Source organism: Caretta caretta, chromosome 1, assembly GCF_965140235.1.
Source record: "Caretta caretta isolate rCarCar2 chromosome 1, rCarCar1.hap1, whole genome shotgun sequence".
NCBI classification, from domain to species: Eukaryota; Metazoa; Chordata; order Testudines; family Cheloniidae; genus Caretta; species Caretta caretta.
In genome coordinates, this window is record NC_134206.1 from 340414385 (window position 1) to 340435455 (window position 21071).

The 21071-nt window shown below is 42.3% G+C and overlaps 1 protein-coding gene across 4 annotated transcripts; it reads left to right on the forward strand.

The window, feature by feature from the left end:
* The first annotated feature begins 6 nt into the window (after positions 1–6).
* On the forward strand, positions 7–20031 carry NUDT5 (nudix hydrolase 5). 4 transcript variants are annotated; one of them, XM_075124543.1, is made up of 10 exons: positions 31–139; positions 4903–5066; positions 7374–7479; positions 11366–11433; positions 14432–14484; positions 15257–15364; positions 15914–16009; positions 17525–17626; positions 17932–18945; positions 19676–20031. In XM_075124543.1, the coding sequence occupies exons 3-9, from the start codon at positions 7417–7419 to the stop codon at positions 17955–17957; spliced, it is 516 nt and encodes a 171-aa protein (XP_074980644.1). In that variant the 5' UTR covers positions 31–139; positions 4903–5066; positions 7374–7416; the 3' UTR covers positions 17958–18945; positions 19676–20031. The 4 variants fall into 4 exon arrangements, with proteins under 4 accessions (XP_074980643.1, XP_074980645.1, XP_074980644.1 ...); XM_075124542.1 differs by lacking the exon at positions 4903–5066 and having other exon boundaries at positions 7–139; XM_075124544.1 differs by lacking the exon at positions 4903–5066 and having other exon boundaries at positions 17–139; positions 7377–7479.
* The last annotated feature ends 1040 nt before the right edge of the window (positions 20032–21071 follow it).

The following is a 21071-nucleotide window of genomic DNA, read 5'->3' on the forward strand; positions in this document are numbered from 1 at the left end:
GAGACCCGGAAGGGAAGCCCGGGAGGCTGAGAGGGGGGCGGGGTCAAGCGGTCCCTGCGCGAGGCCGGGAGCGAGCAGTGAGCGCGGAGCAGCCGCTGGCGAGGGTCCCGGCCAGCCAGTCACCGCGCAGAGGGCAACGGTCAGAGGCGGCTGGGGGGGAGGGGCCACGCCGTGTGGAGAGCGGGTGCGCCTAGGGCGGGAGCGAGACGGTGGGGGGATAGGGCGGCAGGAGGCGGGGCAATGGGGCAGTAGTGTTTCCAGCTTTGCCTGTTGCTTTGGGGTGTGCTCATTTAATAGGGTTACTCTTCTCGGGGGGGGGGCGGGGTGTCTGTATTTCTAACCGTGTGCTGCTTGTGTCCTCATACGGAGCTCTTCTTCTCCCTGCTCCCGGTCCCCTCCCCGAGGAGCGATCCTGCAGGTTCCCCAGGGCTGGCTTCTTCCTGCCCCACAGTCAGACAAGCACACACATTCACTGAGTGTGTCTGAGAGGACCGGGTTAATCAGCACTCCCAGGCTGACCCCTTATATGTCCCTGGTCTCAGCAGGCTGGTCAAGCAGCATTTCTAGGCTGTCACCCTCATATGCCCTGGGCACCGCACCGGCATAGAGTATGCCGAGCAGGCTGGGTCGAGGAGCACTTCCAGTCTGCCACCCTCATATGCCCCTAGACTCAGCAGGCTGGGTTGAGCAGCACTTCAAAGCTGCCACCCTCATGTGCCCCAGGTTCAGCACGTCCCTATCCCCGCCTTCACGTTACAGTTGTTCTGGTCGTAACCCACTTGATGAGCAAACCACAGGATTTTTGGATGCTGCAGGGATCTTTTAGCCGAGGTATGAGGAGCATTGCTGCAGAGCAAATGAGGAAACCAAAAAACACCTGCGAGGGGGCAGGGAGAGAGAGAAGCAACCAGCTTAGTCATGAAAGTTATTTATTGCCAGGTAATAACCATAGGGGAGCCAAAGAAACAAAAGAGTTAGATTTAATATTATAACTTAAACTTGATTATAAAAGTCAGGTTTAGAAAACTATAACTGATCACACAAGTCAGGGTCAGAAGGCTATACCGAGAGAGAGAGCTGGGTTCTCACCACCCCATGAAGCTTGAATCGATCAGGGGTCCCAGGTGGTCGTGGGTCCGTAGTGCTGGAGACAGGCAGAGCCCCTAGAATGATCAGGCAGGAGAAGATGAAGTCCCAATGGAAGTGATGCAGACTTTGGATCCAGGCATCACAACACTTACTTGAGCATGGGTAGGGGTTTTTGTGGAGAAACAACAGTGGTTCAAGGGAGAACACTAGATTTGTTTATGTGTAAACTGATGGCTCAAGGGAGTATACCAAAGTTGTTTTGTTCAGGCTAGACAATGCAAGCTGATCATTCCTTACTATGGGCGGTGTTCTTTGGAGGGAGCTCACAATGCTTAGGGAGCTTCACTATTTTGGATACCCATAAGGGATTTATTACTCAAATTGGTCTAATGACAACTGAGCTGGATGTGTGCAGGCATGGGTTCATTAACATCTGGAGCAGAGATCCCCATCGTGCAGTGCTTCCCTGCTTTTCTAGTCTTAGAATCTCTGTTCTGCATTCTGTATGCTAATGGAGATGCCTCCATGTCCCATCTCTGATGCAGATAAGGCTAGGGGAGTTTCCTTAATCTAGTCATCCTTAGCCCAGGGGTTTAGGTGTCTTTCTCCCTGCCTTTCCATTGCTTTTTGTAAGTCTTCGGATCAGTTTTGGTTTAAGCAGAGGCTGTGGGGGAAGGTCTTTTGTGAGTCAGAGCTGCTGGGTACTGCACCCTGGGTTCCCCAAGAACATAGAGGTGACAGGTAACAATAGGGATGGGCATGGCATAACAAGGAGCAGGGGCAATGGGGCAGTAGGGACAGGGATGGCATGGGCGAGCAGGGGGTACATGGCTTTTCCTCCTCCTTTGGGGATGATTCCTCATCACTTGTTGTCAGGGCAGCATATTGGTTTTCCGTCACCATGGTGGATGGGTTGGGGGCAGGGGTGGAGCACTGCCTGCTGCCAGAATTAACCAGCTGCCAGTGTCCTCCCTGTGACAGAGCCATATGCTCCTTTCCCGGTGATGTGACAGCAATTCTCTGTAGCTGGATAGCTTCCTCAGTCTTGGATGTCTCCATGTGAATACTCTCCAGGAATTCCTTGTGGGCACGGATGCTCCTCAGCCTAGCCACCTCCTCCTGTAGCTCCCCACCTGCTTCCTAAGACATTTCACCAGCAGGCACCTTTTGCACTGTATGGTCCCCCCCAGCCTGGCTTTCCGAGTGTGGGAAATGCAGGCCATGGTTTCTGCAAATCCACACCAGGATCTGGGTAGAGGCTTCCAGGTTAGGCTGTCTGTCTGGATACAGGCGCAGGTGGAGGAGACAGGAGCAGCCTTGGCACTGGCGATGCAGCCCTTCCTAACCATAGCAACTATATTCAAACTCCCTCTCAAACTCCCCTGTTTGCAGTCCCTTGGTTGGTTAGCCTCTGGCTTTTAAAGTCTTCTCTCCTAGGTCAGCCCTACCCCCTCATTAATCACATAGGGGGAGGGTGATCACAAGGCTAATTGAGGCTGATCAGAGATGATCCAGGGAACAAAGGCTCAACAGTCCCCAGACACACAATCCCATCTGATCCTGCAACTGAAAATAACTGAAATAACCTGAAAGAGAAAGAAAAACAAACAGCCAAACAAGCTCACTCATCCCAAAGTTAATACTTACACCTAGTTCATTCATCAGGGGATTCTCCTTCTTCCCATCTCAAGCTCCCCTGTTTGCTAGCAGGAGATCAGGCTAGATGGTCTAATGATTCCTTCTGGCTTTAAGAATCTGTGAATTTATCTAATCTGTGAATAATCTAATTATATGGCCCCATCACTTATTTTTTTAGGCCTCCCAAAATTATCAAATAGTCATATAAAGATAGATTTTTCCTCTTCTTGTCTTACTCCAGTTAGCAGGGTCTTGATTTTATTCAGTGTGAGGTGATGTTAGGGGCAGTATAAGTTGAAGAACTGTGTGCTCACCTTTCCAACCACTCTCCTTATTCCCACTATTCTTTCACTGCCTCTCCCTTTTTGTGTCTCTCTTCATGCCTTTTACACTGTAGCCCTTTGCACTCAGAACTACCCTTGCAGAAGGTGCACAAAATTATTATACTCCCTTAATTCAGACTCTTCTAAATTGGGCTAACTCACGTAAATCCTCACCTGCCCATTAACTGAAACAGACTTTGTAATAATAATTGCAATGTTCTGATAATCACCCTCTGGCGATTCAAAGCAGTTTTTCTCTCTCTCCATTTAGAACATAACCCCAATGAGGCAAGGACCATTTATTCCTTCATATCCCGTACAGTGCTGAGTAGGCCATTGGTGCTAATAAACATCAGAGCAGAAATGTAACATTGCCAAATATCAGGATGGCAACCATTGATTTCTTTTCCTTTTGGCTATTATTTTCATGCTCTTTCTCAGAGCTCAAGTTAGTGCACTATTTGCCTTCATTAGTTGTTTTTTAGGCTTGGTCTACACTCTATACCAACACAAGTTGGTACTGTAACTACGGCACTCAGGGGCATGGATTTTCCACACTCCTGAGCAATGTAGTTATACTGACCTAACCCCTAGTGTAGACAGTGCTATGTCACCGGGAGGGCTTTGCTCATCGACATAGCTGCTGCTTTTGGGAAAGTGAAGTTTCTATGCTGGCAGGAGAAGCTCTCCCATCTGCATAGGTAGCGTCTTCACTAAGTGCTACAGCCGCAATACTAAGTGTAGACAAGCCCTTAGCCTCATTAGTGATGTGGCACAGTTCAACAAATGAAGCTGGACTTAAGCTGCTAGCTGCTTCTAGCAGCAAAGCCAGATGCATTTGTGCAATGCAAATGCAGTGGCTATTGGTGACAGATCAGTGGATTTAAAAGATATTTAGAATCTGGAGGACAAATCATCTCAAATATATACATCAAGGTGCTGTAGGAAAAAATTTATACTTCAGCTACTTGACAGTATCCCCTTAGAACATTTTTTGAAAGACATCCTAGAGTGGTAAGAAACCTGGATATTTAGTTTAGTCCTGAGCTTTTCTGAACAACATACTCTAGCTGCTATTAACTCTGGTTGCTATCAACTGGGAAACATAGCTGGGATCAGATCATGCCTTTTGAAGACTGATTTAGGGAAGCTTATCCATGTTTTTATCACATCTTGTTGTAATGTTCTTTCAGCAGGGCTAACCTCTAAGCTGATTTGTAGGCTTTAGTTGGCTCAATTCTGAATTGCTTCAAGGATAAGTTTAAAAACTGATTGGTGAGGGGGGGTTACCTTCAAGAGAGGTCTGATCAGAATGTAGAATTAACAGTGGGACCAAACTCACTCCTCAGGTAAGCAGGACTCAATTGAGCCCCAGGAGAGGTGAGTGGAGCAGATACCATGACAAATTTAGTGTCCTATATTACTAGGCATAAGAGGCAAGCAGACAGGACTAAGACGATCACGTTTCTGCCCATGTTTACAATACGTATCAGCTGTTAGGCTGAGAATGCAAGCTAACCGTGAATTCACTGTTTTGTTTTGTTTTACTGAAATCAGGATTTTAAAATTGCACTGCTAGCTATAAAGCATTACATTAGTGGAGTTCATCTAAACCTGATACAGGACTACACGTTGTAGGTGATAGTACAAGAGAACATCATGTTCCAGATCTTTGGCATGATGTGTGTCCATAGATCAGATACACAAACGTAGTGCACGTTGTTACAATGCAGCTTTAAACCAGCTTATATTCCATTGCAGTTAATTGTTTATTAATCTTTAACTCTGTTGCTGCTCTCGAATTTTGACAGTATCTGAATCATAACCCTCAATGAGCCAAATTATATTTCAGTGTTTTGACACCTGAAAGTCCTGGTTCCATGCCATCTGCAGAATGTGGAAATCTGACACTTCTTTCAAAGCCCTTGTCTAAATGTTACTCGGAGTTATTGCACCAACTAGTGGAAAATATCAAAACTGCTGAAGCCGAGACACTGACCTGAAGAGAACCTCGGTGTAAGCTCAAAACTTGTCTTTCTCACCAACAGAATTTGGTCCAGTAAAAGATATTACACTTCACCTACCTTGTCTTTCTAATATCCTGGGACAGACATGGTTACAGCAACACTGCATATGTCTAATATCTATCATTGTCTCTTTCTGAAACTGTTGTGAAATAGGAGGAGGTATTTTCTGTCTATTTTGGATTCGGATATTACTAACCATTCAAGCTTAGTTTATTTTAGAACGTGTGACAAATTTTCCTTGTATCTCTTTGCTGCAGGTCTAACTAAACAGTAACTTTAAAGTCTGAGTCTTTTTTGTGAAAGATGCTTTGGCTTCATCCAGCAATCATTAAACTGGCAAGGACTCTGTCATGGGATACACTCACTGCTAGGATAGTGGCTACTCTGGGGATTAGCTCCCTCCAGCTCTGATGCCCTCTTCCATCATCCCACCCTTACCACAGCCCCACTTGCTCTATGGGATTCCATGCAACTTCTATTTGTAACTCAGCTCTCCAGCCACCTCACTATAGGTCCTTCCTTTCCAGGGTAACACAGTCTCTCCAGACCAACTGTCCAGCTGCCTTTCCAGGGCATCCTCTAAGACTATACACTATCCCAGTGGGTGATCGGGGAACCCAGACCCACCCACTATTCCAGGTTTCAGACCCTCTGCCTCATGGTCCGCTTATGCCAAGACCACATTGCTATTTCCCTGTACTCTTTCCTACTTCATTTCTCTTTCTCTGTGTTCTAGCCCACCCCCGGGGTTCAATTCAAGTGCCTAATTCTCAGGGAAAGACTAGCCTACTTCCCCTACCGCCTAATTCTGTTCTCAACTTGCTGGCTTTGTACAGGCCCAGCCTATACCTGCTCAGCTGAGCTTCATCTTCTGTTAGGGCTTACCTATCCAGTCTAATTCTTCCCTAAGTGCAGCCTGTTATTTTAATTAGCCCCTTCCTAGCTACCTTAACCCTTTCAGGTGAGGTGTGCTATGAAAACTCCATCACAGACCCCATTAGACCTACGAGAGTCTCTGGCCTGAGTATGGATTGTAGATTTGGGCCTGTAATAAATTAGTTGTGTTTCCGTAGTAGTATCGTTTAGTGTCCTCCAGACTATGTAACATTCCTTGTCTCTGTAGGACTGTGCTAGGGGAGATGTGCCCCGGTGCATATACTCAAGAAAGCTGAGATAAGCACACGTCCAATACTTTAAAAATATAGAATGGATTTTGTGAAAGAATGAGAGGTGAAAAGCACCAGCTAAAGTCAAATGTACAGCAGGAAAGTGCTGTGCAAGTTTTCCCACCCGTTGGTCATTTCTCATGATCACAGAATCTGTAGGGCTTTATCTAATGTATCCTGAAATTGGGGGAAAGACTCCTATTGGCTTCGCTGAGAGTTGGTGTAAGCTCATAAACACTAAACAAAAAGTTATTAGGTCATCTCTTCCACCTCATTGTCAATGTTGGATTGTTCCCCAGTGGGTTTTTTCCTCCCCTTCTGCTTTGTCCTGTCTGTTATCTCATTTCAGTAGGAACCCTGGGCTTCAACTCTGTACTGAACTATATGATAGTTTTGTGATGCAGACAAAGCACCAAACATTCCACTGACCTGAACCCAAGATTTTAGTGGTAAAAATGCACAGCTGTGCATCAGTGTGCTGCCTGGCATATCTTCTGCTTTAGAGCTAGACAGGACAAATTAATTGGGAAATGGATAATCCTGCATTGCCTCTTGAGTGGGAAAGGGACTGAATGCCCTATGTGATTTTTTTCCCCCTAGTCTAATAGCTTGTTACTCTATGAGATTGATTGATTGATTGAGATTGATTGATATGAGAATGAGATTCCTCATTCTCAGCAGTGGTGGTTTTCACTCTGAATTCCCTTTGATATTTGGGGTTAATTCCTTAGCCTTACCGTGTCATGCTTTGTCCTCTAGGCTAGTTTGCATGCTGTGGCAATAGTCTATTGAGTAAGATTCCATTGAGAGCAAAGTAGCACTGTGACTTAAAAGGGGCAACAGTAGTGGTGCACCCTGCCATGCATGGCATATAAATATTGTGGGGCAGCTCCATAGCTGGTGCAAATTTCCCTAGCTCTTTTGCAGTCAGCGGAGCCATGAAAATTTATATCAGCTGAAGATCTGCCCCCATCTGTCTTAGCAGCATCCATGATGTTTGCAAACTGATGAGTGTGTGGGACCTTAAATGTTAATGAAGCATGTTTAGGAGAATGATTTGTTAATTCAGAATGCACGGATGAATGGTTTGACTTTACTCTGAAGATAAATATCGATTCTCTGTTTTGTAGTAGTGTGGACTTTGTGCAGGAGGTGCAAGAGACATCCCTGAAAATGGAAAACAAAGCAACCACAGAGATTCTGAAATCTACCAGACCATCCATCCTTAAAGAAGAGGTATAAAGCGTTTATTTTTGCCATGTTTATATTTATTAACTAATGTAGCATTTATTTAAGGCTGCTATTGAATGTTAGAAAATATTACATCTGTGCAGAGTGAGAAAACCTTATGCTATGTAGCATGTTAGATGTATGAAGATAGGGCTTTTGTCCTGAAGTCATTAGAGTCAAAGTAGGTGATACGCAGATGAAAGATGAGGAACTTTCACCTTAACACAGTCATAGAAATTACACAGAGGTTATCTAGTGCATCTCCCCTCTCCCTCAGACCCCAGGCACAGTTGTTCCCGACAATACTTTCTAGGCTGTTCAGGGTAGCTTTGAATGTCTGAAATAATGGGACTTTCACCACTCCCCTGGAGAGATCATTCCACTGTAACTGAACTCACTGCTTTCTGATATTCAGCCTACATTTTCCTTTCCTTAAAGATGACCTGCAAAGGATTTTTTAAAATTGTGTGTGCGCCCTTCCCTTCCCTTCCCCCCCCCCCCCCCCCTGCTTTATGGTACATAAAGAGGACCTAACATGTTTGTTTGCTTTTTAGGGTTTTTTCAACAGTTTGTGCTTGTTCCTATCTTAGCAGTATTGGAAATATCAGAACTAGTCCTCTCTGGTTATAGTGGTAGTGTCCTGAGAGTATTGTGGATGTTTACTCTGAGCTTGTGCACCTTAACTGAAGCTGCAGGAGTGTTGTCTTTTAACAATGAAATCCTTTCTATAAAGTGTTTGTTAGCCATTGGAGTTAAATGGTTGTTTAAAAGAGGACTTTTAAACTGTCTTATTAAAAATCTCTTCCTCTTTCAGTTGCTCAGCTTTCATTCTCTTGATGCTTTTGGTGTCATCATTTCATTAGATCTCCAGTCACGATAGTTTCCCAGGGCAGACAAGACCCAAATTTCTTACATAAATAAGCAAGCAGGAAAACTAACATTTCGGGGGGGCTGGGGGCGGGGCTAAGGGGGTATTTTTCAATGAAGCAAAACTGGGCACAAGCCTTTTCAGGCCATTTTAGTTTCAGCCTATTACACCTCAATCCCTTTTGCTACTCTTAATGATTCCTTCTCCTGCTTTTTCTTTTGCACCCTCCAAATAGTGGTAGCAGGTTGTAGCCAGCTCTAGTATATTTCAGGTCATTTGTGTTTCCCTGTGCCATGCTGGTTTTCACCAGACTTCTTGTGGCATTGTTTGAGAACAGAAGCCACAGCCCCTCTGTCCAGGACCTTTTACTAAAGAAGTTGTGGACTTCTGATTCTGGATCACCTAACATTGGAGTACAGTTTCTCTCTAAGGCACCTGCTGATTGTGTCCTCTAACTGTTTCTGCAGTCAGGTTATGTTGGAGAGAAGCAGATTTTATTGGCATAACAGCAATAGAGAGAAGTCACAAATAGAAGGTGATTCAAACTGAATATGCTTAGCTGAATGTTATGTGAAGCATCCTTAGCTAGGGTCTAAGCAAAGGATTTGTGTCTCACAGCATAAAGCTTTCTCTCTCTCTCTATCAACTGGCACAGAGTTTGACCATGCATCCAACCAGGCATGTGACAGCAGAGTTTCTTTTTCCTTTATAGGTAACACTGAGGGCTTTGTGGTTCTCCAGTAGCATGTAATTCACCTGGGCTTTGGGGTGGATTCTGGAGCATTTAAATAACAACCACTCACAGGAGGTGCTGGATGACCTATACCCTATTAACTATTACACTGGGTTGCCTCTTAATTGCCACTTTTGGCCTCTGTTGGTATACCAGGCATTCTTATGACAGGTATCCTGTTTTACTCCCTACATGGCATCCCCTTTTGTCTTCTCCTTTCTCAAGTTTGGATGTGGTCCATTTCCTGGTAACTTTAGTCATTTCTTCCTTCCTCACTTTCTTGTAGCACATTGATATGGTTCTGACTTCCGCCATTCTCCTCTTTGCTATTTAGCAATGCCAAGATAGATACTGGGGTAATGATTTGCTGGGTTTGCTGCCTGTGCAACATTGTTGGGCCATGATCAATAATCCAGGCCTTTATACATTCTGCAAAGTTTGAAAATAATTGCTTAATCCCCGTTAACTCAAAGGCTTCAACTGGTGTAGAAATCTTGTTGTTTTTTTTTAATTATAATTCCCTTGATGTTGGCTGCAACTGTAACATGATTTTCGTCTCTTCCTATTTTGGGTCTCATTCAGTTTATTCCCTATATGCCTTAGGGGTTAATTTAAAGCAATAAAATATACGTGGGTGCTTGCAATCCAATCTTATAGAAGTCTGCATGCTTCCTACCTGTTATACCTTGGTAAAGGAATTAGAAACTTCACCTTCTCCATTCCTGCTACACTGCTGTGACCACAGATCATCCAAAAGCCCTTTGAAAGTATTTCTGGCTTCCTGTAATTCAAGGATAACTTAGAACAACCTTGCAAAATAACCATGAAAATTTCCAGGCACAAAATCGAGTTGGCCATGGTGATGGAAAAGTGGTTGATATTTTGTTTGCCCCTCAAAATAACTGACTTGTCCCAGGCAAGTGGACAAGCAGAATGCTGTAAGATGGACTTAGAATTGGTTTTAGGGATGAAGTGAAATGATCCATTTCCATTGTCAGTTACCTAATTCTTAGGTTACTAGTGGCTCAGTCTCTGTCTCTTCATCCTATGCTTGTTTTTCTCTCTTCACATGCTCTCGATGTTGCTGCTCCTTCTTGGGCTGCATTCTTTCTCTTTCTAGCAGGAGTTTCTCCTATTTCATGACCTTTGTGGCCAGATGTCTCATTTACTCTGTGGCCTGGTCTACACGACAGAAATTTGATGTACTAACCACCTGAGACTACGCTGGCCTCTAGAGAGTCTCCCTATTTATCCACCACCACAGTTCCCTGCTTCTGTCAGGTTTTCTCTCTGCTCACAGCTTGAGAGTGGAGTGATCCTGGTTCCAAATGGCTAATTGGAAACGCTTCTCCTCTGTAGCTGCCAGTCCTCCTCTCTGACCTCTTGCTGTTCCCAGTGCCATTGGTTTGGCATCACTCTGCTGATGTAACCTATCCCCAAGCCTCCCAGTCCTCTGCAGGATTTCAGAAACAAGTCTTCTGTCTGCCCTCCCAGCAGCCATTTAATTAGCAAACACTTCCAACTTACGTGCAAGCCATAATAAATGAGAGAAACGGCAAAACTAACATCTAGTTCCACCTCTCCTCAAGGGACCACACACGAATGGGCAAAACACTAGGTGGAGGGAAGTTAAGAATACCTCTGCTCAGCCATGAAAAGCCCACAGGCATGTAGGTGGCCATGGAGTTGATAGTAATGATAATGCGTAGAGCCTCTCATTGGTAGATCTCCAAAGGCCTTCAAATCAGGTCAGAATCGCTATCCCTATGTTACAGATGGGGAGAATAGTGACAGTCCCAAAGTGAGTCAATGGCAGAGTTGGGAATAGAACCAGTTCTCCTGACTCCCAGATCTCAGATAATTGAGCAGTCATAACCCGCATCATGGCTAAAGCCCATGTAGGCAAATTCTCCATACCCCTTTTACACACAGCTGAAACCAGCCCCCTTCTAGGGGCAAGGCACTGCCTTCATGTTTTATTTTAAAGATTAGGGCTGAGACTTTCAAAGCAGCCCAAAGGAGATGGGCACCCAAATCCCACCAAATTCCATTGAAACTTGGTTGTCTAATTCCCCTAAACTCCTTTGACAGTCCCAGCCTAGCCTTACATATGTCACATGAGTTATTTTCAGTTCCTATTTCAAGAACTCCTCAGTGCATGCATTTACATGTTAGTATTGCAGCTTCCCACACACACTGAATTTGCAACATCTTTCCAAAATAACAAAATTGCCTAGCAAATCTCGATGGGGACAATGTCCCTACTTGTTTAATTTATTATTTTTTGTTAGACAATCACAGAAAGAAAATGGGTGAAGCTTGAACAGACGACCTATGTTGATCCCTCCGGTAAAACCAGGTAATTTCCTTGCTGAGACATTTTAAAATTCTTGCAGTTCTTCCAATTTTCTCTGTCTGAACTAGCCAAAGGCTATGGAATTTGAGCACCTATAAACCAATTACTTGACATACTGGGCTAGATTACCCCTTTGACATTAATGCAGTAACTCTGAAGAAGAATTTGACCTTTTTTGTTGTTGGACTTTGTTAGCAAATATTGTTAGCAAATATTCTTTATTCTGTAGGTTAATACCTTGGATTTAATCCATGTGTTTATCTTGCGGTTCCAGTCATTTGCAAAGATGCTGTGCAGACCTAATGCTGCAAGGTTTTAACATGCAAACAGATGATTATCAAGAGCTCCCTTTGGTTTTTCTGGTCATTCCCAAAGAACTCAGTTTCCCCTGTTGATGGCATGATGTCTGAGACTGTGCAGGGTCTTGCATATTGTTGGGATGGTATTGTTTGGAGAAGGGGTGGTCTTGCCTGCTTCTTACCCTCTCATTCATATTCTCAGGCCTGTCTAATTCTTTTCATGTGTCAGATAAATCTATCTTTTTAATTTGTCGTGATGACTGGAAATGACAGCGCTACCTTATTTTTCTTCTTCCTAGAGCATTGGGGTCCTTTCTGATTGCTCTCTCTAAAGTCTCCTTCCCCTTTAAGAGTAGCCTCAAGAAGTGGCAATGATTGAGGCCTGTGTGAAAGGTTTATTTTTTGTGTCAGTCCCATCACTTATTTTTGATTTGCAAGAAAGGCTGTGTCATTTTTGACTTCCAGTTACTAACAGGAATGGGTAACTGAGCTAGGACCTTTCAGAGTAACCTTCTTTTATTTTCACATAATGATTGTTATGCATGAGGCAGACAGAATGTAAGTATTTGCTTATTGCTTTTTCCAGACAAAATTAGCCAGTCTATAAAATTTGTCTCTTCTATTTTATGTTGCAGCTCTTCAAAATAACCATTCTAAATATATTGACCTGCTGTCTTAATTTCACCTCTATGCTTCAGTTTCCCCATCTGTAAAATGGGGATAATGATACTTGTCTTCCTTTATAAAGTGCTTTGAGATCCATGGATGCAAAATGCTATAGAAGAACTAAATATTATTAGGACTGTCGATTAAGCGCAGTTAACTCATGCGATTAACTCAAAAAAATCACAATTAATTGTAGTTTTAATTGCTCTGTTAAATGATTGAATACCAATTGAAATGTATAAAATATATTTGGATGTTTTTCTACATTTTCAAATATATTGATTTCAGTTACAACACAGAATATAAGGTGTATAGTGCTCACTTTATATTATATTACAAATATTTGCACTGTAAAAATTATAAACAAAAGAAACAATATTTTTCAGTTCACCCTATTCAAGTACTGTAGTGCAAACTCTTTATCGTGAAAGTGGAATTTACAAATGTGGGATTTTTTTTGTTACATAACTGCACTCAAAAATAAAACAGTGTAAAACTTCAGAGCCTACAAGTCCACTCAGTCATACTTCTTGTTCAGCCAATCACTAAGACAAACAAGTTTCTTTACATTTATGGGAGATAATGCTGCCTGCTTCTTATTTACAATGTCACCTGAAAGTGAGAACAGGTGTTCACATGGCACTTCTATAGCCAGCGTTGCAAGGTATTTACATGCCAGATATGCTAAACATTCGTATGCCACTTCGGCCACCATTCTAGAGGACATGCTTCCATGCTGATGACGCTAGTTTAAAAAAAATGCATTAAATTATATTTGTAACTGAACTCCTTGGAGGGAATTGTATGTCTCCTGCTCTGTTTTACCTGCATTCTGCCATTTACATCTGTTATAGCAGTCTTGGATGGTGACCCAACACATGTTGTTCGTTTTAAGAACACTTTCACTGCAGATTTGACAAAATGCAAAGAAGGAACCAATGTGAGATTTCTAAAGGTAGTTACAGCACTCTACCCAAGATTTAAAAATCTGAAGTGCCTTCCAAAATCTGAGAGGGATGAGGTGTGGAGCATGCTTTCAGAAGTCGTAAGAGAGCAACACTCTAATTCGGAAACTACAAAACCCAAACCACCCTAAAAGAAAACAACCTTCTGCTGGTGGCATCTGACTCAGATGATGAAAATGAACATGCATAGGCCTGCACTGCTTTGGATCCTTATCGAGCAAAACCCATCATCAACATGGACACGTCCTCTGGAATGGTGGTTGAAGCTTGAAGGGACATACGAATCTTTAGCACATCTAGCACGTAAATATCTTGCGATGTCAGCTACGACAGTACCATGCAAATGCCTGTTCTCATTTTTAGGTGACACCGTAAATAAGAAGCAGGCCACATTATTTCTTGCAAATATAAACAAACTTGTTTGTCTGAGCGATTGGCTGAATAAGAAGTGGGCACAGTGGACTTTGTTTTATTTTTGAACACAGTTTTTTTTGTACATAATTCTACATTTGTAAGTTCAACTTTCATGATAGAGACTGCACTACAGTACTTGTATTAGGTGAATTGAAAAACACTGTTTTTACAGTGCAAATATTTGTAATTATATTTATTCTTTAAGTGAGCACTGTATACTTTGTATTCTGTTGTAATTGAAATCAGTATTTGAAAATGTAGAAAACATCCACAAATATTTAAATAAATAGTATTCTGTTATTAACAGCGTGAGTAATCATGTGATTAATTTTTTAATTGCTTGACAGTCCGAAATATTATTTATTTATTGTCCTAAGCAACCATCAAAAATCATTGCTAGCTAGACTATGTCTCTAACTAAAGGTGAAACAAAATTGAGACTGAGACCTTACAGATACTTTACAGGGATCACTTAGTATAGTGCTTGCCTCTTGGCAGTTGCTCCTTAGTACCATTCTCACTGTATGTTTGCATGTTTTGCTTTTGAATGAAGGTAGCAAAGTTCCAAGTTGGCTATTTGTGTGGAAAGCATGTATCTATAGTACACTTCCTTTTTTAGGATTAACACATCCACTTTCTCCTCTTCTTACCCAACAGAATTTGGGAAACCGTAAAGCGTACTACCAGGAAAGAGGACAGTTCAGCTGATGGTATGGCACCAGTTACATTTTTGTGCATAACTTCTAATATTAATAATGATGAGGTGGTCTGCTTCCATAAATGGCAACAACTGACACAATAAAAAGGTGCAAGAGAATAGGAGTAAAATAAAGCAAATAGTATATAGTGCCATAAGCCATGTATGGTGCTGTACTGTTGATCAAGTGTAGCTTAGAAGGAGTAGAACCTCTGCCCCAAGGAACTTACAAATCAGTACCCTGATTTTTGTGAGTAATCACATTGATGTTATTGTAATGGCTGGAGTAAGAACTGCTTGCATGACTAAGAGTTGCAGGATCAGGCCTTACAGCAAAATATTGTCAGAAAATGGATCTGTAGTCTGGGGGAAATCAGTGTCTGAACAAATATTTTATTTGATCACTTTTCCAATGGGAAGTCAGTCATGGTCCCGGGCAGTCAAAGGAACTGCAGCTTCCTGTTTGTTTGGAACCTGTTGTTTGGACAAGGGTGTGGGGACCAAATTAAAGTGGAAAGACTGTTAAGATTGTTGTAGCAGAGGGAAGGCTCTAGGGTACTTGATTGGAGCTGTTGCTTTCAGACTCAGAGTTCCTGATGATTATTGGGGTTTAAATCGAGATGAGGTCATCCAGCAGAGAACAACAAATGAGTTATCTTTATCCCTTTCAGTGCAGTTTTATTTTTCAAAGTCAGTGGAAGTTGAGGGTGCTCACAAGACATAAGTGTCAATATTTGAACTACTTACATGCTATGTTTTCATTGCTCTTTTCTTTATGCTGGCAGGTGTATCAGTTATACCTGTATTACAAAGAACTCTCCACTATGATTGCATTGTCCTAGTGAAACAATTCAGGCCTCCAATGGGAGGGTATTGCTTGGAATTTCCTGCAGGTAGGTAAAAAAAATATGAAGATGAAATACACAGAATGTATGTGTAGTTTACTCTGTCCATCTTGCTGAGGTGTGTAGATTTCAATGTGCTGTGTCTTTCAGATTCCAAGATCAGTGGTGGTTTCTGTACTAGAATACAGGCTGTTGAGAAAGAGGGATATTTAGTAGTAATAAAATGTGAAATAGCATAATGTCAGATTTTATTTGTAGAATCTGTCCAACCCAGTTTTTTTCCTCTCTCTCCCCCATCTTCCACCTCCAAAAGAGGGAAAACCTTTGTGAGCTTGGCATTGGCATACTTATTGTGAGAGAGGAAATTCCTTTTGGAGGGAGGCAGCATGATTTGGTGGATAGGAGGCAGCAGTTTTGGGTTCTGTTCCTGGATCTGACACTGATCTTCTTGACCTCGCAGTGCCTCAGTTACCCCATCTGTAAAATAGGGCTGAAGATATTTTACCTTCCATTGTAAAGCTCTCTTAGATCTAAGGATGGACAGTGCTGTAAAAGAGCTCAATTTTAACTATTTTTAATGTAATGTTTACACCGCAGGTCTCATTGAGGGAAATGAAAGCCCAGAAAGCGCGGCCTTGCGAGAGTTGGAGGAAGAAACGGGGTACAAAGGGGATGTCGTTGAATGTTCTCCAGGTCTTTGTTGTTTCTTGACTACCTGACTCAGAGCCAGTCCTGCCCCTCTTCATGGTCACAGAATGCCCTAAATTCAGTGGATCTACGATGGGTCCACTGTTCAGGATGGGAAGGGCACAGCGAGGGAGTGTGCACTCCCACAGTACCACATGGCAGTGCCCCAGGACAACACCAAGGAGCCATAGACATAGTCTGTGTGTCTGACAGATGTGGATCCACTGGATAAAATCCAATAAAGAAGGCTATAGAAACAGCTTCACTGTTGCTCTGAGGCATGTGGGGGAATGATTCTGCTCTTAAGGAAAATCCCCATTTACTCATGCTTTGCTCATGGGGCCAAGATTTCGTACTTAATACAAAAAGTTCAGTAACTTAAAGGTTTGGCGTCTTGTAATTAAAAGGTTTAGATGCCTGGGCTTGATTTGACTTCTTCTCCGATAGATTTAAGTGGCTCTCTTGAACCTACCCAAGAATAGCAGTTGCATCATGCAGTCTCTGTGCAAATCATCCTCATTTCAGCTGTGCAAAGGAAGGAGAACTCGGGTTCTCTCACAGCTGATTAGCAGGAATGGGGAAGAAAGAAGTGCTGCCTGACATCAAAGTCCCCAAATCTTTGCAGCCAACATCTGTATTTAAACATTTTGTACTGCCTGCCACAGAGCAGAGGCAAAACTGGGATTTAAGGAAAATCTTTATAAAGGGGGAAATGCTCGGGAAGAAATGGGAAATCTGGACCATGGCTTTGAGAATGTTGCTATTAAGATTGAACTTCGCCCGTTACTTTTGCACAATTTCCATAGACTGGAGTGTTGTGTGTGTAACTGATGGCAAAATTGGACTCTTAGCATAGTTTGACTAGGAGCCTGCAGTTTAACCTTTGAGGTACAGTGAATGAGGAGAATGTTTGTCACTGCAGTAGAAGTAATCAGTAGGAGCTAATACAAAAATGAAGAAGAATCTGTGTGGGAAGAAGCACTTGTAAGTAGAGCTGAGTGAATAACTAATTTTTTGGTTCAGTGGCAGTTCTGAGGTGGGGAAAAATCAGTTCAGATTGAAGCGCATCTGAATAGTTTTTGGCATTTTCAGTGAACTGAAAAAATTCATTTTGGGTCTGTCCAGAGCAGGGATTTGAACCTAGGTCTTGTACTTCAAGTGCATGCCTCAACCATGGGACTAACAAGATAGTGGTTGTGCTGCTGTATCTCCTTCTCCTCCTCCTCTGGCCGTTTTGTGAATGGCCAAAACTGTGGATGAATCTCACAAATAGTTTTGGGTTGACCAAAACTGCATTTTGTGGCAAATAAACGTTGTCCAAAACATTTTGCCCAGCTCGCCTTGTACAAACAAATAACTAACCCTGACTTTTTGCCTGGCTTTGTGATGCATGCTGGTGAAGTTGCCTGCTGAATAAGTTTTGTCTTAATGTATCAACTAGCTCTGAGTGAAAGTTGTGGTGTTAAAATGTCCAGTAGTCTCGGCTCTTCTTTCTCATAATGAACATCCTTTACTTTGTAGCTGTTTGCTTGGACCCTGGTTTGACAAACTGCACAACGCACATCGTGACCGTCACCATTAATGGAGATGATGCTTGTAATACAAGACCCATGCAAAAGCCTGGTGAGTCCAGGGCATGTACAATATTTAATTTTTAGCTGTCTCATTGGAGGGACCGTCCTCTCTAAATATGCTCGGAAACTGTTGAAGGGCTCAGCAATACAGGATTCTAATAACTTCACTTGGGTTCACTGACTCTCTAACTTCTGTCTGAGCTTTTAGGGCTTCATCCACCTCCCACTAAAGTCAATGGAAAGGTTGTCACTGACATTCATGGGTGTTAGAGCAGGAGCCGGCCCTAAGCTCCCATGTGTGTCCAGACTTAGTTTTCTTTGTGTTAACACTTTTCTTTCTTCTTGTCTTTACAGAGGAAGGAGGTACGTTGCTCACTTAACTTCACTGTGGCTTCAGCTTTACCGGATGTCACTCTGAATGTGCATGTCACCCTGCACTCTGCTCTTCTCTGTGGTCAGGAGATATTTTCTCAACATCGTTAGGATCACAGTCCTGATGGTGACACACTGTATGGGCTCCACTGACTTCAGCGCTCTTTAGATCAGACTTGAAATTCCCAAACAATTGTACCACAGTCAGCTTTAAGGAGGGGAAATTTCAGTTGAAATGGTCTCCATGACCTATCTAGGATCAGTTCCTCAGCTGATGTAAATTGCTGTAGCTGTATTGAAGCCTGTGGATCTGGACCTAGACTGAAATTCTGCAATTGTTAATCCAGATAGGGGGAACTGCTTGGGTAGTTACAGGCAAATAAGCAATACCTTGCATTCCTCAATCATTTCTGCCCAACTTGTGTGACAGGCAACATGTCAAGATGAGCCCTCAGTTCTCAGATGTCTTGTCATTCTTCCTCCACTCTGTGAAGTTAAAGGTTTGTGGTCTCTCTTACCATACCAAGTATGCAGGCCCAGGTTACATTAACATTTCAACAGTGAAATATCTGATCAGATGGATCTAATAGGGGGAAGGGGAATAGTGACTGTCCTTACAGGACAGTGGTTCCTGTCCCTAATAGGTCACCATTCTCCTAGCTAGTTCTGTAGTTATTTCCCAAATTACTGCCTCAAAACTGCATGTCAAAGATGCCTTTGATCTTGCCTGTGTCTTAGTCAGCTGAGCATGGTAGTGTGCCTGGGTGATACTGGTCTCTGGCTGAAGGTGAACCTGAATCCAGTTCCTTGTCTGCTTTCCATCTGAGTTTAAAGAGAAGGGAATGAAATATACTTCTCTCAATGTTAACTCAACTATCAGATATAACTTGACAGATTAAAGACAATCTGTGTGAAATACACAAATTTAATTTTTTTTAATAGAATTTGTGGAAGTTGTTTCACTACCAAAGAATGATCTACTGCAGAGAATTGAAGGTAAGAGCACTTATTTTCTCTGGTACATTAAGCCAGTTAATAAAACCTTTGAAAATTTTTTAGCTTCTTCACACTTACTGTAAATCAACCCACTTCTTAGTCCTTGTATTCCAGTTTCTCTGGGGATCTCTCAGCCTGGGAGATTTATAACAATTTTTAAAACCAAAACCATCTACCTTCTTACTTCTGTAATCTGGAAAACTTGCATATAACATGCCATGTATCAGGTGAACCTTCAAAATGTTGTTTGTCTTCCAAAAAGGAATGTTCATTAGCACAGTCTAGCCAGCTGCAGTCTTTGTTAGATGCAATTACCAATGCAGTGCCTGTTCCAGATAGCTTCCTACATCAGAGTAGCTACCCATTTCCACTCTGAAGCTTATCCTTTGTGCTTCAAGTCAGTTCATATGCTTTTTTTAAAAATATACTACCACTAAATTAGTTAGTAATAATGCTCCAGAGGACTAACATGTCACAAGACTTTAAAGGACTAATGTGTTAAAGGAAATATGGCAAAGCCTCCAAAAATTTTAACTGTGGCCTGGATTTGTTCTGATACTTCACACATCCATGGTACTTGTCAGCCTCTGTCTTGAAGTCTTCTGAAGTTTGTTTTTAATTTCTTGCTAACCGTATGAATATGAATTTGCATCTGCCCTTGTTATGTCTGTCCTGCCCATGCCTTTCTGTTTGGAAATTCATATTATTGGTTGGTTTGGGTGTTTTTCAGAGCTAGTGGCAGAAGAGCATATTTTAGTGGATGCCAGAGTTTATGCCTATGCAATGGCACTGAAACATGCAACACAAAAACCCCTCCAGGTGCCTTTTATGAAGTTCTAAGGCTGCATATGTAACCTCGTTGAATACTTCCAGGATGGAGTCAAATGGTCAATATAGACTTGGAAGCTGTATCTTTTCATACAATAAAGGTCCTGTAGACTACACACAGTATTAAGCAATCATATTTCTAGGAAAGATTGCTTGAACTATTTGTACTGTATAAAGCTTTTCTCTAACTGTTCAACCTCTAACTCTGAATGGAATTTTATCCTTTGCAGAAGAATAAAAAGAATCATGGCCTGTTAAGAGATCACATCTTTTCCTTGCTCCTTCCTCTTAAAGTATTTTTTATGGTTGAGCACTTTACAATTATGCTGAAACTATACACAGGAGTCGCTTAATCCACCATTAAAGTGGAGCTGCTTCTCTGGTATAACACCCTTGGATTAAGGTAAGGGGCGGTACTTACCAAACTGACCTACACTAAACATAGCTGGACAGAATAAACCACAAAGCTTTAAGCCTTGGCTGTGCTAAGTATATACACTTTGAAATGGGGTCAGACCAGTGGCATTAACAATATTATGCAAAATGCCATGTGATCGCCTGGGACAAGAACAAATCAAGCCTTTTGGTTTTTATATCTTCCTTGAAGATATCAGCCAAAGTTTTCAAAACTGTCAGCCCCTTAAAGGTGTCATGTTGGGTACCCAAAAATCACTAGTCACTCAAACTCTGGCTGGTGTCTTTGAGGAAGATGTAAAAACAAAGGGCTTGATCTCTTCTGGTCACTGGAGATTACATGGCATTTTTCATAGTGGTAACTGCACTGGATTGACCCTATTCCAAACTGCTACTCTGTAAATCCTGTGGTTGCTTAGCATGCAAGATTTCATGGGTCTTCAGCCTCAGTGAGGGGAAAAACCACCTCAGTGGTTTAAAAAGTAAGCTGATTAACTTAGGAAATCAAATTAACAAAGTTAGGATCCAAGATTTAAGAGTTGTCTACACTTGAAACACCGATGCAGTTTTAGCAGTGCTGCTGTAATGTAGTGCTTCAGTGTAGACACTACCTATGCTGAAGGGAAGGATTCTCCCATCAGTGTAGGTAATCTACCTCCCCAAGAGCTATTAGCTAGGTTGACGGAAGAATTCTTCCATTGACATACCACTGTCTACACTGCAAGTTAGGCTGGCTTACCTATGTTGCTTTGGGGTATGGATTTTTCACACCCCTGAATGATGTAGCTGACAACTTTAGTATAGACCAGACCTTAGCATGTATTTAACACAATGCAAACTACTCTAACAGATCTTTAACTTTGAAAAACCATCAAGGATGATTA